This window comes from Oncorhynchus keta, chromosome 18, assembly GCF_023373465.1.
Source record: "Oncorhynchus keta strain PuntledgeMale-10-30-2019 chromosome 18, Oket_V2, whole genome shotgun sequence".
Classification (NCBI taxonomy): domain Eukaryota; kingdom Metazoa; phylum Chordata; class Actinopteri; order Salmoniformes; family Salmonidae; genus Oncorhynchus; species Oncorhynchus keta.
The window spans coordinates 12,957,146-12,973,765 of NC_068438.1; the positions used below are offsets into that span (position 1 = coordinate 12,957,146).

The following is a 16,620-nucleotide window of genomic DNA, read 5'->3' on the forward strand; positions in this document are numbered from 1 at the left end:
GTACAGCATGAATAATGCATTTAAGCAAAGTCCCAAGGTGTTACAGCAGCTTTGAACAGGTAAGAGACAATGGTTGTGTCTGTCCCCGTGACCCTCCAACGCTTTATCATGGAGTCAGCGTGTTAGTTTCTATTCCCCACTCTCTCTGTGCCCCTCTCTTTGCATGTCTCTCTCTCTCTCTCTCTGTGCCTGCCTCGGTCTCCCTCTCTCTCCGTGCCTGCCTCGGTCTCCCTCTCTCTCCCTGTGCCTGCCTCGGTCTCCCTCTCTCTCCCTGTGCCTGCCTCGGTCTCTCTCTCTCTCTGTGCCTGCCTCGGTCTCTCTCTCTCTCTGTGCCTGCCTCGGTCTCTCTCTCTCTCTCTGTGCCTGCCTCGGTCTCTCTCTCTCTCTCTGCCTGCCTCGGTCTCTCTCTCTCTCTGTGCCTGCCTCGGTCTCTCTCTCTCTCTGTGCCTGCCTCGGTCTCTCTCTCTCTCTGTGCCTGCCTCGGTCTCTCTCTCTCTGTGCCTGCCTCGGTCTCTCTCTCTCTGTGCCTGCCTCGGTCTCTCTCTCTGTGCCTGCCTCGGTCTCTCTCTCTCTGTGCCTGCCTCGGTCTCTCTCTCTGTGCCTGCCTCGGTCTCTCTCTCTCTCTCTGTGCCTGCCTCGGTCTCTCTCTGTGCCTGCCTCGGTCTCTCTCTGTGCCTGCCTCGGTCTCTCTCTGTGCCTGCCTCGGTCTCTCTCTGTGCCTGCCTCGGTCTCTCTCTGTGCCTGCCTCGGTCTCTCTCTGTGCCTGCCTCGGTCTCTCTCTGTGCCTGCCTCGGTCTCTCTCTGTGCCTGCCTCGGTCTCTCTCTGTGCCTGCCTCTGTCTCTCTCTCTCTCTCTCTCTGTCTGTGCCTGCCTCGGTCTCTCTCTCTCTCTCTCTGTCTGTGCCTGCCTCGGTCTCTCTCTCTCTCTCTGTGCCTGCCTCGGTCTCTCTCTCTCTCTCTGTGCCTGCCTCGCTCTCTCTCTCTCTCTCTGTGTCTGCCTCGGTCTCTCTCTCTCTCTCTGTGCCTCTCTCTCTCTCTCTCTCTCTGTGTGCCTGCCTCGGTCTCTCTCTCTCTCTGTGCCTGCCTCGGTCTCTCTCTCTCTCTGTGCCTGCCTCGGTCTCTCTCTCTCTCTCTGTGCCTGCCTCGGTCTCTCTCTCTCTCTGTGCCTGCCTCGGTCTCTCTCTCTCTCTGTGCCTGCCTCGGTCTCTCTCTCTCTGCCTGCCTCGGTCTCTCTCTCTCCTGCCTCGGTCTCTCTCTCTGTGCCTGCCTCGGTCTCTCTCTCTGTGCCTGCCTCGGTCTCTCTCTCTGTGCCTGCCTCGGTCTCTCTCTCTGTGCCTGCCTCGGTCTCTCTCTGTGTGCCTGCCTCTCTCTCTCTCTGTGCCTGCCTCGGTCTCTCTCTGTGCCTGCCTGCCTCTCTCTCTCTCTCTCTGTCTGTGCCTGCCTCGGTCTCTCTCTCTCTCTCTCTCTGTCTGTGCCTGCCTCGGTCTCTCTCTCTCTCTCTCTGTGCCTGCCTCGGTCTCTCTCTCTCTCTCTCTGTGCCTGCCTCGGTCTCTCTCTCTCTCTCTGTGCCTGCCTCGGTCTCTCTCTCTCTCTCTGTGTGCCTGCCTCGGTCTCTCTCTCTCTCTCTGTGTGCCTGCCTCGGTCTCTCTCTCTCTCTGTGCCTGCCTCGGTCTCTCTCTCTCTCTGTGCCTGCCTCGGTCTCTCTCTCTCTCTCTGTGCCTGCCTCTGTCTCTCTCTCTCTCTGTGCCTGCCTCGGTCTCTCTCTCTCTGTGCCTGCCTCGGTCTCTCTCTCTCTCTGTGCCTGCCTCGGTCTGCTCTCTCTCTGTGCCTGCCTCGGTCTCTCTCTCTGTGCCTGCCTCGGTCTCTCTCTCTGTGCCTGCCTCGGTCTCTCTCTCTGTGCCTGCCTCGGTCTCTCTCTCTGTGCCTGCCTCGGTCTCTCTCTGTGCCTGCCTCGGTCTCTCTCTGTGCCTGCCTCGGTCTCTCTCTCTGTGCCTGCCTCGGTCTCTCTCTCTGTGCCTGCCTCGGTCTCTCTCTCTGTGCCTGCCTCGGTCTCTCTCTCTGTGCCTGCCTCGGTCTCTCTCTCTGTGCCTGCCTCGGTCTCTCTCTCTGTGCCTGCCTCGGTCTCTCTCTCTGTGCCTGCCTCGGTCTCTCTTTTGCCATTTGTCCTCGTCTCTCTCTTTTGCCATTTGTCCTCGTCTCTCTCTTTCGCCATTTGTCCTCGTCTCTCTCAGTCTCTCTCCCTGGAGTCAGGATGCTTCCAGCAGGTGACCTTTGGCAGTGTAGGGTGGTGGGCTGCTGGTCAGGGTGGTGGGGGCTAAGCTGAACCTCTAGGCCGTGTGTATCATGCAGTAGGAATGAGGGGTGGAGGCTGGCCGGGCCATTTGTCAAGATAGCTGGAGCAGAAAGGTCATTGTCACAGCGACAGAGTCGGACGTGCACTCTCGGGCTGATTTACTGGCCGTGTGAAGGGCCTCTTGCTCCCTCTCCTCTAGAGCTCCCTTCCTCTCTAGCCAAATGACTTCGCTCCCGAGTGGGAGATGTACTTGGCAGGATGCTGTGAGCTTTGGAGTTGTTTGTCAATGTTCTGTGTGTGTGTGTGTGTGTGTGTGTGTGTGTGTGTGTGTGTGTGTGTGTGTGTGTGTGTGTGTGTGTGTGTGTGTGTGTAGAGTGCTTGTGTGGTAGGTAAACTGACCCTCCGCGCCAATGGACACCAGCTTAACTCCTTTGCCGGCGATGTAGTCCAGCGCTTTGTTAACGTTGTTTATCTTGTGGACCCTCATCTTGCCTCTCTCGGGCTTAGGTAACCGTTCCCCTGTGGATGAACACACACACACACAGACACACACACACACAAAAACAGCCAAAAACACAGGCAAACAAAATGCAGTGAGCCCAGAGAGTTTCATGACGAAAACAGCCCTTTCCACTGTCTCAGCAGAACAGACAGGCACAGCTCCTTTTAAAGTCACAGTATCAACCTTCAGAGTCAAAACAGACAGCATCCTCTACAGGGCCAGAACCATGGCCTACGACCAGACTACTTAGTTGAAAGGTATCAAAAGAACAGGGGACACTAATGCGTTACAGAGTCCTTTTCTGGCACCGCACTTTCTGCCACAGTAGATTGCTGCGGAGTGCAGTAAAGTAGATTAGCGCTTAGCTGTGGTAGTAGCCCTCTGCATGGGTCATGATGATCTAGTCGATGGGCTGGCTCACCTGAGATGACCTCCAGCAGGAGCATGAGTTTGAGGCCATCCCTGAAGTCCTCCTCGATGTTCTCGATCTGCGTGCCTGCTTTCCTCAGGTGGGAGTTGCACCAGGCCGTGAACGTCTGGAGAGAGACAGGAAGGGAGGTCAGAGTGGGCGGAAGAGAGGTCACAGATTGGTGTAACCAATAGGAGGCACCAGTAGGAGGCACTCTTTCCTTTGGTCCAAAAAATATATCCCAATGCCCCAGGGCAGTGATTGGAGACATTGCCCTGCGTAAGGCGCTGTCTTTCAGATGGAATGTTAAACGGGTGTCCTGACTCTGTGGTCACTAAAGATCCCATGGCACTTTTCGTAAGAGTGTTAACCTCGGTGTCCATACCATCATCATCCCCAGCTTGCAATTGGCCCAGTCATCCCCAGCTTGCAATTGGCCCAGTCATCCCCAGCTTGCAATTGGCCCAGTCATCCCCAGCTTGCAATTGGCCCAGTCATCCCCAGCTTGCAATTGGCCCAGTCATCCCCAGCTTGCAATTGGCACATTCAACCCCCCCTGTAACTATTCCCCAGGTTGTTGCTGTACACTTACCTAGTAAAATAAGGGTTAAATCAAATGTAAAAAACAGACAAAGGAACAAACAGAAAACAGGAAGAGGGGAGCTGCAGTTCCTCAGGGCGCACAGACAGTAGGTTACAGGTGACAGGAAGTGCGCTGTGATTGGTTGACGTAATTCTGAGTATAAGTGCTTATTGAAGGATCAGGTCTCCCCCGGGCCATACAATCTTATACATTAGGATTTAAAATGGCAAAACTGATCCCAATTCAGCACTCCTACTCCAAGCCTCTTTGTGAATATAGGCCCTAATCTCTTTAATTCAACTAACAGTCAGTATTTACCAGAGTGCTTCATGAGGTAAGTGAGTGAGCTGTAAGGTTGATATACTGCAGTGTGCGCTACCCTGGTCACATATCCGCTTGTACCATCACGTTAACTCCTAGTCCCTCACCGTCATGCCAAACATGTTTCTGTGCTCAGTGACACATTCTTTAAAAAGGGCTCGTATGACAAGTAGTTGACATGATAGCACAAAACGGATATGGGACCGGGCTAACTGTACACGTTATTAAAAACTAGGCCGGCACCAACGCAGAACATTTCTTTTGCATTTTATCCCACCAACATTAGCTCACGAGGCACTTTCTTTCTTTCTCTCTCTGTGCCGTTTTGAATCTGCTTATTTTGAAAAGTTGTAGCACACACTCCATTAGTGTAGGGTTAAAAATGTTCTCCCCAAACTCCTGGTCTTTCTTTAAAAAAGAAAAAAATCCCTCAGAGAAGGAAACTAGCGTCTGAAATGTGAGCTAAATAGTGTTCCTTCCTGACTGGGTTATTCTTATCTGTCAGAAAAAGCATTATAAGAGGACTTGCAGTTCTTAACTCTGTGGGTTGTAGCTTCTGTAATCCACACAAACACCAATAAAACACAGCGATTCCTGAGTGGGTTAAACAGTAGAGATGGGGGACACTAACCCTCGTACACCTCTCTCCTTGTCCAGAGTCAACGAGACCCAATATGGCTCCAGTCAACCTCTGAGCTACCATTTGAACACACCACTTTGCCCTTTGCTAACACACCACTTTGCCCTTTGCTGCCCCCCCCCCCGCCCCAATAACTTTGTTTCACCGTCTCCCCGTATCACCCTGTTTCACAACCCCGAGTTGGGATCAGTCTCCCCTCCCTCCCCAAGGTTAGGCATGGCAGGGTGTTACGATGCGTGTTGAAGTATGACAACATTATGACAGGGTGCTGGGCCTGGGCCTGCCCTCTCCCCATTCCACTGGGCTGCCACACAAAGGGCCCATTGAGCAGCATGTATATTGTATATAATGAGTCCCTTCAGCACCCTCCAAGCCCTCCAGCCCCTGCCTGAGCGAGACCCACGGGGACAGGGGAGGGGCAGGAGAGGAGGGCTGACACACAAACAAACATCCCCTGCAAACACTGCTCCCGCACGGTGTAGCTCGCCATCGGCCTCTGTAACAGAGCAGGGATGTGGCGCAGCACAGCAGCATTAACATGCACAGATAATTACCAACACAACAAACTAACTTGAACATAGAGTAAACCAGGTCACATTCTAGTTACTAGACAACAATAGCCTATATGATACAAAACCACCAGCTGAAAATATCTATTGTATTCTACTTCCTTGTTGTGGTAACAGTGTTCAGCGACACCACTAGGTTACTACTAACCCTATTAGGAAGCGCCAAGACTCTGATGTCACACAGCGACACAGGTGTGCATCTCCAAGTCAGGAAGGGATGGGGCATGGCAGACCTGTTAGCATTAGCGGTGGCATTTTACACCTCAGAGTTGCTCAAACGTTGAATCAATTTCCGTAGTGAGCAAATAGTTTGCCCTTCTATGGCCAGGTATGTGTTGGTTGAGTGTCCGTGAGGGGACACTATTCTTGTCGTGTTGAAGGACAGAGCAGGATCATTGCCACTCAGGACAGATCCTAGTAAAACAGGTCAAGTGGATTACAGGGATCTCTGCTCTCTGTCTACAACCAATGACCTCGACTAAAATTGGACACAGACACACAGGGCAACAGCCAAGAGGAAACCTTGAGACAATGTCTCACTACCTGGAGATAAAAGCCATGCGTTTTTCTTTCCAAAGCTACCGGTATGTCCACGCTTGACTAATGAGGATCAGAATAACTCAGAGTTCCGCTGTGTTCTGCTCAATTTGACGACAGAAAAAAAGGTCACCTTCGGCCTAACGAGGGTTAACTTAAGGGTCATGTAGATGGACAGATAGCCCAGGTTTTAGACAACAAGGAGACAACTCAGGTCTCTGCCTGCCAACCGACCAGCAGCACTCCCCGAGCAGGAATGCAAGGGAGACGCAAGAACCGACAACTACACACCCATTCCTTCCTTCTGACACACACTATCCCTGACGACGCACGCAGCACCCTAATCAAACACCTGCTTTTGTGACACACTAAAACGGGTAAGGGTGTGGCTGGCTGCACCTAGAAAGAATGACATAGGCTCGCAACACAATGCTAATGCACAACCGCTGTGCATTCCGCATGACTCCATGATGTGATGACCCGCCCACTGCTGTAATGAATGACAGCCTACCCAATCACTCACTGATGAGCTCACTGTCACCATATTGTGCTCGTTCTGTAACTACATACATGTACACGCTGTCTCCCAGTCAGTAACACGCTGTCTCCCAGTCAGTAACACGCTGTCTCCCAGTCAGTAACACGCTGTCTCCCAGTCAGAAAACAAGGCAGGCAGCAACATGCAGCAGGGCCAGCTTAGCTCTGGGAGTGTCAGCTAGTAGCTACGCCCCAACCATGTGTATGTGTGCCCTAAAATCATTAAGGCCTAAGGGACAACGGCTGACAGGCCCAGTCAGGGACATGGACTGGTGGTGGGTACAGTGAGTGTGTGCTCTCAATAGTCACAGAGGTGAGGAAACCAATTAACAGGGAGGAAGCTCCCACGCTACTGATTATAACGTTATTGTCATCATTATAACTGCTCCTGTATGAGGTGTGGAGGGGGCTGTGTGCTATTATGGAGCTCCTGTGAGGATTTCGTGAGAGGAGACAGCAGAGGTGTGTGTCGCCCACCTGTGACTGAGTACAGGGAGTGGAAGGTAGCAGGCAGGCAGAGGTCTGGGAGTCAGTCGTCAATACCTCGGCCCACACAAGGCCACCTATTCTTAGGCTACTGCTCAATTAGCTAGGTCTGCCTGGTGGCCGACGCACTAGAGGTCTGTGAGGTGCCCATTGTCTCAGTCAGTAGTCGCATAATAGCCCCTCTGTTCAAACACACTGGAACAGGTAGCTCATTGTGCCTGCCCACCAGCCAGACTATTTCACTAGATGACTATTAGGAGTTATAGCATTTTCCTGACAAGAGCACACAAACACACTTGGAGCAGGAGGAAGCTTGATTATCCAACACCACTTCCTTCAAGTTCGACGGCTGGCTGGCCATTCGGATCAAATCATGTATGGAAGAATGACCAGGGCCCGTATTCATAAAGCAACGCAGGAATGCTGATCTAGGATCAGGTCCCCCCCGATCTTTCTAATGGGATTCATTATGATCTAAAACAAACTGGATCAGCTATCCTGATTTGAGGCACTATCAATACGGGCCCAGGTTTCATTTTAGACACATTCCTTATAGAACGAACCCACCTAGTACCCCAACAGAGCTTAACATGACACACGCTGGGGGAGCTGGCTGGCTATGTAATCTGGAAAGGCTGTACAGTGCTGACTCTCACCTACCCCCTGTGGCAGCTTATAGGGGAGAGGCACACAAACAAACCCTGCTGCTCTATAACACCACCTCTCACCTTTAGCACACACACACACACACACACACACACACACACACACACACACACACACACACACACACACACACACACACACACACACACACACACACACACACACACACACACACACACACACACACACACACGATACATAGCTAGGGAACCATGCAATGCATCAGCACATCCATAGGGCACACAGGACTGGTGTGAGGTAGTGGGGGTTAGGGTGCACTAAAATGCACTGGCAGGGTTCATTTTCCCCCAGTGTTCAACCTCTGTAACACACACACACACGCCAGAGAGAGAGAGAGAGAGAGAAAGAGAGAGAGAGAGAGAGAGCCGCACGCCAGCTGAATTCAGAAACAGCTGTTTGTACAATATCAGAGCCGCACTCCAGCTGAATTCAGAAACAGCTGTTTGTACAATATCAGAATTCTCTCAAGGTCAGCTGTACCATAGACCGTGAAGCACCACTCCACCTTGGTCTTCCATGTTGCCCACCTTTTATCAATGACTCAATACAGCAACACAAAAGGCAACCTTGAGGGAATTGGATTCTTTGATGGCCAGAATGTTCTTATTGCTGTAGGCCCTACAGACCATCTACATAGCTCCGGTCTCCAGTCCAAACTCACGCATGGTAATAATCTAGCCAGCTACCATAAGTAGTGAGCACTCATCCTCAACCATTTCCCAGAGACTTTCTGTTAGAGATAGTTAATGGTTGAGTAGTATATCCCTGGGCTGTTCCCTATGGCTGGCTCCCTCCCTGATCCTACCCCTGGGCTGTTCCCTGACTGGCTCCCTCCCTGATCCTACCCCTGTATTACAGAAACCCTGGGCTGTTCCCTATGGCTGGCTCCCTCCCTGATCCTACCCTTGTATTACAGAAGCCCTGGGCTGTTCCCTGACTGGCTCCCTCCCTGATCCTACCCCTGTATTACAGAAGGCCTGGGCTGTTCCCTGACTGGCTCACTCCCTGATCCTACCCCTGTATTACAGAAGCCCTGGGCTGTTCCCTGACTGGCTCCCTCCCTGATCCTACCCCTGTATTACAGAAGCCCTGGGCTGTTTCCTATGGCTGGCTCCCTCCCTGATCCTACCCCTGTATTACAGAAGCCCTGGGCTGTTCCCTATGACTGAATCCCTCCCTGATCCTACCCCTGTATTACAGAAGCCCTGGGCTGTTCCCTGACTGGCTCCCTCCCTGATCCTACCCCTGTATTACAGAAGCCCTGGGCTGTTCCCTGACTGGCTCCCTCCCTGATCCTACCCCTGCATTACAGAAGCCCTGGGCTGTTCCCTGACTGGCTCCCTCCCTGATCCTGCCCCTGTATTACAGAAGCCCTGGGCTGTTTCCCTGACTGGCTCCCTCCCTGATCCTACCCCTGCATTACAGAAGCCCTGGGCTGTTCCCTGACTGGCTCCCTCCCTGATCCTACCCCTGTATTACAGAATCCCTGGGCTGTTCCCTGACTGGCTCCCTCCCTGATCCTGCCCCTGTATTACAGAAGCCCTGGGCTGTTCCCTGACTGGCTCCCTCCCTGATCCTGCCCCTGTATTACAGAAGCCCTGGGCTGTTCCCTGCAACTCGCTCCCTCCCTGGGATGGGCCAACTATTACAGAAGCCTTTAAAGAGTATGCCCTGGTGTTGAAGTCACTCTGCTCTCATTACCCTGTCAGGTCTGGACAGGTGATCATAAAAAAAAAACATAGCACACACAAACCTCCCTCTCTTCGTGTGCTGACAAGCCAACACTAAAAAGAGGAACTCAGAGTACAGATTCTCCTCCAGTGAGAAAGTGTTGTTTCAGTTTGCCAGTAGAAGTGACCATTAGGGCAAACTGCTGTAAACAGAAGCTGACAAACAGTTTGATAAATGAGAGCTTATCCTGACACATCTCTAGTGGGCTCTCTTATGGTCGCCCAGAAAAACAGGGATGAATAGCGGGAACACGATTTGGTTAAGGTGTGAGCATAATGCATGAAGGTACGACGTAACATGAATGTCAAAGCCCTGCAGCATGACAGTGACCCACACATGACCTGCACCTCATGTTATGTGATGGGTGTAGGGTACACCTCTAATAGGGAAGAGTCTCAGAATGTGTCCCAATAAATCACTCCCTCCTCCTGATGTTCACCACAGCCCACAAAAATAGAAGCGTTGGATTGGTGGAGACATGGACTGGTGGGAGATTCCTCAAATTCTTTCAAATCCGTGAAGGGACGTTAACAACTGCACACTTTGGAACTAGAGCCTTGGGAGTGGGACACAGTGTTGCACAGCGGTGGTGGGCAGGAGAGTTGTCCCCAGGTCAGACTCAACTAGAGGAAGCTCTGGTTAAAGAGAAGTAGTGACCTAGAAGTATTAGTGCTGCAGCTCTGTGTGGTTACTGGACTTTCTTTTGAAGTCTCCTGCAGCGGGGGGTAGTAGAACAGAGAGAGAGAGAGTAAAATCCTGGGGGCAAATTGTTGGACTTTTCACAAACCGTAGGAAATTCCAACAGGGGGAAGCAGTGTTTATTTGTTGATGTATTTATGTGGCTTCCTGTCTTTGTGCGAGTCCAGGTTGGGTTGCACCGAGCAAGGGGGCTCTACTGCGCTGTTAACCCTTTCAGTGACCTGCCTTGGGCCAGATTCTGTTACCAGCCAAGACCCGGGGGATGAGACAGACTGGGAGGAGAGGTACAGCTACAGAAGTAGAGCAGGACAGGGCCACACATCAAACAGACCAACATGCCAACACTCAGGACAGTGAGGACACACTGTTGTGCAAATGTGGACTGTTGTGTGTCAACAGTAGTGCTCTGAGCACAGTCTGTTGCTTAATGTCAACAACTGCCAATTAGCCTATACGTTGTGTCAATACTCAAGTCTTAAAACAGCTGCAGCTCCGATGCTCAATACACAGAACAAATTAGACAACTTCATCTGACCGTGGACACACACATTTGACGTACATGCTGTAATTCTAGTTACTGGCCTAGGATTTAGTAGGGCCGAGCAGAGTCCTATGAGAATCTCTGTTACCTTATAAAGGATGACATTAAAAGAGGCACCAGGCAGCAGTCACAGTGAGGTGAAACGGCCTAGTAGCATCCATTCAGCAGCAGCATGGGACATGGCTGGGTAAAGTATGTAGGCCACAGGCAGCTCAGCTGACACAGGCAATATGGCCACCCACCCTAGCCTCCCACTCCCTGCTCAGTGAGAGGATAAAAGAGTGTTTAATGAGAGGCTGTGGCAGTGACCTGAGAGGGAATCTCCAAATATGTGCACGGTTCCTTTCATCTGCGGTCCAGTATAGAACCCCTTCAATTCAGGGGGATGAGAGAGTGAGGGGGAAAAAGGAGAGAAAGGGAGGGTTGGTGACGAGAGCCTTCGAAGGAATGACCGTCATCTTAATTAGAACGATAGAGATGTCAGGAATGCCAACTATGTCTATTGATAGCAAACTTCTGAGAGGCGGCTGGTTTGGGTCATGACATTTTGGGCAAAAACGCAGAAGGAACATTGAGGCCGGAGGGGGCCATGCAGTCAGAGGGACCTCTAACGACTGAAGTGTGGTGGTGGGAGGGGGACACATTTTTTGTATTTAGTCTGCCAAAACAGCAGCTACTCTTCCTGCAACATTAAGGCAGTTATATATTTTAAAAACATTACATTAACAGATTTCACAACACATTAAGTGTGTGCCCTCAGGCCCCTCCTCTACTACCAAATATCTACAACACAAAATGTGTGTGTGTGTTGCTTCACAGTCCCGGCTGTTCCATAAAATGTTTTTTTATCCGTTTAAAAAAATCTAATTGTACTGCTTGCATCAGTGACCTGATGTGGAATAGAGTTCCATGTAGTCATGGCTCTATGTAGTACTGTGTGCCTCCCATATTCTGTTCTGGATTGTGAAGAGACCTCTGGTGGCATGTATTGTGGGGTATGCATGGGTGTCCGAGCTGTGTGCCAGTAGTCAATATCTCTCACAAATACAAGTAGTGATGAAGCCAATCTCTCCTCCACTTTGAGCCAGGAGAGATTGACATGCATATTATTGTTAGCTCTCTGTATACATCCAAGGATCAGCCATGCTGCCCTGTTCTGAGCCAATTTTCCTAAGTCCCTCTTTGTAGCACCTGACCACACGACCGAACAGTAGTCCAGGTGCGACAAAACTACAGCCTGTAGGATCTGCCTTGTTGATAGTGTTGTTAAGAAGGCAGAGCAGCGCTTTATGGAGGACAGACTTCTCATTTTAGCCACTGTTGTATCAATATGTTTTGACCATGACAGTTAACAATCCAGGGTTACTCCAAGCAGTTTAGTTCAACTTGCTCAATTTCCACATTAGTCATTACAATATTTAGTTGAGGTTTAGTGAATGATTTGTCCCTAACTTGTCATCAGTAAAGATTGAAAGTAGTAAGGGGCCTAGACAGCTGACCTGGGGAATTCCTAATTCTACCTGGATTATGTTGACGAGGCTTACATTAAAGAACACCCTCTGTGTTCTGTTAGACAGGTGCCTGAGGGCACACACACTTTCTAGTAGGCTTAAATTGAAGATATGGCAAATAGGAGTGGCAATATCGTCCGCTTTATCCTCAGTAATTTTCCACCCAAGTCGTCAGACCCCGGTGGCTTGTCATTGTTGATAAACAATTTTTCTCCTCTTCCACACTTACTTTACAGAATTCAGAATTACAAAGCTTATCTTTCATAATTTGATCAGAGATACTTGGCTGTGTAGTGTCAGTGTTTGTTGCTGGCATATCAAGCCTAAATTTACTGATCATGCCAATGAAAAAAATCATTAAAGTAATGACCAAGATCAGTGGGTGTTGCGATGAACGAGCCATCGGATTCAATTAATGATGAAGCAGAGTTTGCCTTTTTGCCCAAAATGTCATTTAAGGTGCTCCAAAGCTTTTTACTATCAATCTTTGTCATTTATCTTTGCCTCATCCCTCAATCATATCATTTTTCAATTCCTCATCAATCCACAGGGATTTAACTGTTTTACAGTCATTTCTTTAATGGATGCATGCTAATTAGAATCAGGAATAAGCAATTTCATTAATGCGTCCAGTGCAGCGTCTGGTTGCTCCTCATTTCACACCACGGACTAACTAATATTCTTTACATGAACAACATAGGAATCACTACAAAACGTTATGTATGACCTTCTGTACACTGTAATAGGCGCAGCCTTTGGAACATTGGTCTTCCTAGATACGGCTAATATAATGTGATAACTACATCCGATGGATTTGGCAAATTTCTGCAGCAATAGTAATGATGTGATCAATACATGATGATTTCATTCCTGTGCTGATTGTAACTACCCTGGTAGGTTGACTGACAACCTGAACCAGGTTGCAGGCACTGGTTACAGTTTGAAGTATTTTCCTGAGTGGGCAGCTTGATGAAAGCCAGTAAATATTTAAAACACACAGAAAATATACCTCTGTTGATATCACATACATTATCAAGCATTTCACACGTTATCCAGATAGTGACTGTTAGCAGTTGGTGGTCTATAAACAGCTCCCACCAGAATGGGCTTTAGGTGAGGATGAACCTGTCGCCATATTACGTCAACGGTGTTTAACATGAGATTCTTTAAGCTTTACAGGAATGTGGTTCTGAATATAAAAAGGCCACACCTCCACCTTTGGCATTTCTTTTTTATTTAACCAGGAAGGGCTCATTGAGAATAAAATCTATTTTTCAAGAGCGCCCTGGCCAAGATCGGCAGCACCGAGTCATTACAAAAAAATTACAGACCGACAAAATTAAAAACTACAAGTAATCTAGTAAAAACCATTGAATTCACAAGAGTATAAAACGGCAAATTAAAAACATTGACAGGTCAGGGAATCAGCCTCAAAATCCTTCATCAGTGATATAAACATTTCTGTATTGCTACCACTATCAAAAGTATTATCTAAGTGAGTTTCAGAGATCGACAGAATGAATGTCATCTGTTACTAGCAAATTATTGATTTCATTAAACGTGTTTCTTAAGCTACATATGTTAGTGATGCTTTAGATTAAAACTACCTACAAAAAATATCTAACCTAATTTTAAAGGCCCAGTGCTGTCAAAAATGTGATTTTCATGTGTTTAATATACATTTCCACACTGAGGTTGGAATAATACTGTCAAATTGTGAAATGTGATACTGCCCTTTTAGTGTAAGAGCTTTTTGAAAAGGGTGCCTGACATTTCAGCCTGTTTTGGTGGGATGGAGTTTTTGCCTGCCTGGTGAAAATCACCAGGTGGAAAATTAGTTAGACCAATAAGAAAGTTCCCAACATCTCTGCCAATACCAGCTAGTTTTCCCCTCCCTGCTCAGACCACTCCCAGACGCCCGAGCAGAATTATTGCTTGAGAAATTGCTCTTAACTAATTTAACTGGAAACAATCACAGTAAGGTACATAAAGATGCACTATGCAGAAGTCTCTGCAAGTTCCTTGTTTGCTAAAATGGTTTGCCCAATTTTAGTTTGTGACAAAACAAGCAGTCATTGTCGAGAGAATCATTGTACCATCTAAACAGCTGTGAAATATATTTTCCATACATTTAATTGGTTTATTTTCAGCTGGTGTACAAAACCAAAATGATAAACTCCAAAACAAAACTTAAGAAATAGCACACATAGAACAGATCTACCACTTCTTAGACTTGCTTTCAATGAGAATGGAATATCTATAGCTCACATTTCTATGTGAATTTGGTCAGGTCGCCCAAAAAGTTACATATAGTAGTTTTAATTGTTACCCAGAAATAATTTGATATAGTTTAAAAAAAACGTCTACATTGGATATTTAAGAGAACGTGTCGATGACTTAGTAAATAGAACTTTAGGCTCCACAGCCCTTGCAGCCGCTGGAGTAAGCAGCCTTAGTCACCCTGAGTCAGTATGAAATCTCACTGCAACACCTCACACCACCCAAATCGGCAGCCCGCAAATCAACTTCCTGTTTAACGAGCCACAGGACAGGAAAACGGGGGGGGTGACGTCCATCCTTTAGTCTACATCCATCCAGGAAGAAGATTGTATTGAGATGAATCATTAGGAATGATAGTGATCCATCAGTGTAACACCACCACAGTTAACAATGTAGAAACCAGGAAACTAAACCAGAGGAAATGAAGTCAACCTTAAAGTATCACGCTATGTTGGTGCATCTAAAAATGTGCCGTAAATAGGTGAGATCACTTCAAGATAAGATGGGGATAGTCATGTTTGTTCATGGGTTCATGAGGTACAGCAACACAAGGGTATTTTAAAGTATTTTACAGTTTTATGGGTTGGAACTTATGTGCTATAATAGCAAGTGAAAGTGTAAATCTTAAGGAACTCCAGTCAAGTGGTTAAATCCCCCACATTCTGAGCTTTGTCAACAGACCGCCCCATGTGAACATCTAGCAGTCTAGCGGTGTCCCTTATTACCCGTGACTTTTCCTGACCAAGAGCCACACCTCTAGTATAAATTAGGTAGTGACAAGTTGGTCCAAGTCCTCAAATGGTCTTTTCAGGTCATGACATCCACAAATTCCAATGGCTCAGATGTGAAGTTTACAGCTATTTCGTGCCCAAAGACAAATGATCATCTCGATTATTGTGAGCAGACGTCTTTGTCAAGGAAATGCTTTCATAGCCGCTCAAGGATCACTTTCAGAGTATATGCCAAATGTAAACAAACCCAGCCCGTACGGAAAGGAGATAAGAGTGTGCAGACTAAATAGCGAGCTCAGGCCTCATCCTTTTGGCAGTTGGCTTAGGGGAGGACTGGGCCTTTCCCCCTTTTAAACCTCTACCCCAACTCACATTCCACTATGACATGGACACTTATTAAATACATTGGGTACATAACCCAAATAAATCACATCAGATGGAGATACTGTGGCAAGGTTCACATAGAAACTGTAGAATGCATGACAGGAGGTACGGAAATAAATGGAAAATTCAATTAAGGGGTTTTCCTTCCTTCCGTCCCAAACCCTCCACCCCCACTCCTCTGCAGAGGCGAACGCTTAAGGATTGTGCCTTATCCAGATTCTTCAAATGGCAAACATGAGATAAGGATCCCTTTCAGTCTCCTCCCAGTTCGAGGCCAACGCCTGGAAACACAACCATTGAATCCCACACAATGGAGGCGTGCAGACTGACCTCTATGGGGGCACATCCAGACCATTGTCTACAGCCCAGACATTCTGATAGACCATAAATCATGGTCTGATTCTTCACCTGCTTGTATTATTCTGTATGTTAGTAGTCATGAAACTGTATTTACGTCAATTATATACAATCAGAGTATCAAAATTGACCTTGACCACGGCTTGAAATGAGAAATGGCCTTGAGTGGGTGTGGGGGCTGTGCTTTGGCAAAGTGGGTGGGGTTATATCCTTCCTGTTTGGCCCTGTCCGGAGGTGTCCTCGGATGGGGCCACAGTGTCTCCTGACCTCTCCTGTCTCAGCCTCCAGTATTTATGCTGCAGTAGTTTATGTGTCGGGGGGCTAGGGTCAGTTTGTTATATCTGGAGTACTTCTCCTGTCCTATTCGGTGTCCTGTGTGAATCTAAGTGTGCGTTCTCTAATTCTATCCTTCCCTCTTTCTTTCTCTCTCTCTCGGAGGACCTGAGCCCTAGGACCGTGCCCCAGGACTACCTGACATGATGGCTCCTTGCTGTCCCCAGTCCACCTGACTGTGCTGCTGCTCCAGTTTCAACTGTTCTGCCTTATTATTATTCGACCATGCTGGTCATTTATGAACATTTGAACATCTTGGTCATGTTGTTATAATCTCTACCCGGCACAGCCAGAAGAGGACTGGCCACCCCACATAGCCCGGTTCCTCTCTAGGTTTCTTCCTAGGTTTTGGCCTTTCTAGGGAGTTTTTCCTAGCCACCGTGCTTTTACACCTGCATTGTTTGCTGTTTGGGGTTTTAGGCTGGGTTTCTGTACAGCACTTTGAGATATCAGATGATGTACGAAGGGCTATATAAATAAATTTGATTTG

General features: G+C 48.3%; 1 protein-coding gene across 2 annotated transcripts in view; it reads right to left on the reverse strand.

Annotated features, from left to right (window-relative positions):
- The window catches only part of LOC118396832 (alpha-actinin-4-like), a 44,567-nt gene that overhangs the window by 16,311 nt on the left and 11,636 nt on the right, over positions 1 to 16,620 (reverse strand). For both annotated transcript variants that reach the window (XM_052467425.1, XM_052467426.1), the window contains exons 2-3: positions 3,216 to 3,330; positions 2,692 to 2,811 (exon numbers count right to left, since the gene is read on the reverse strand). In XM_052467425.1, coding sequence (XP_052323385.1) covers positions 2,692 to 2,811; positions 3,216 to 3,330 — 235 coding nt within the window. The remainder of the gene's footprint in view (positions 1 to 2,691; positions 2,812 to 3,215; positions 3,331 to 16,620) is intronic.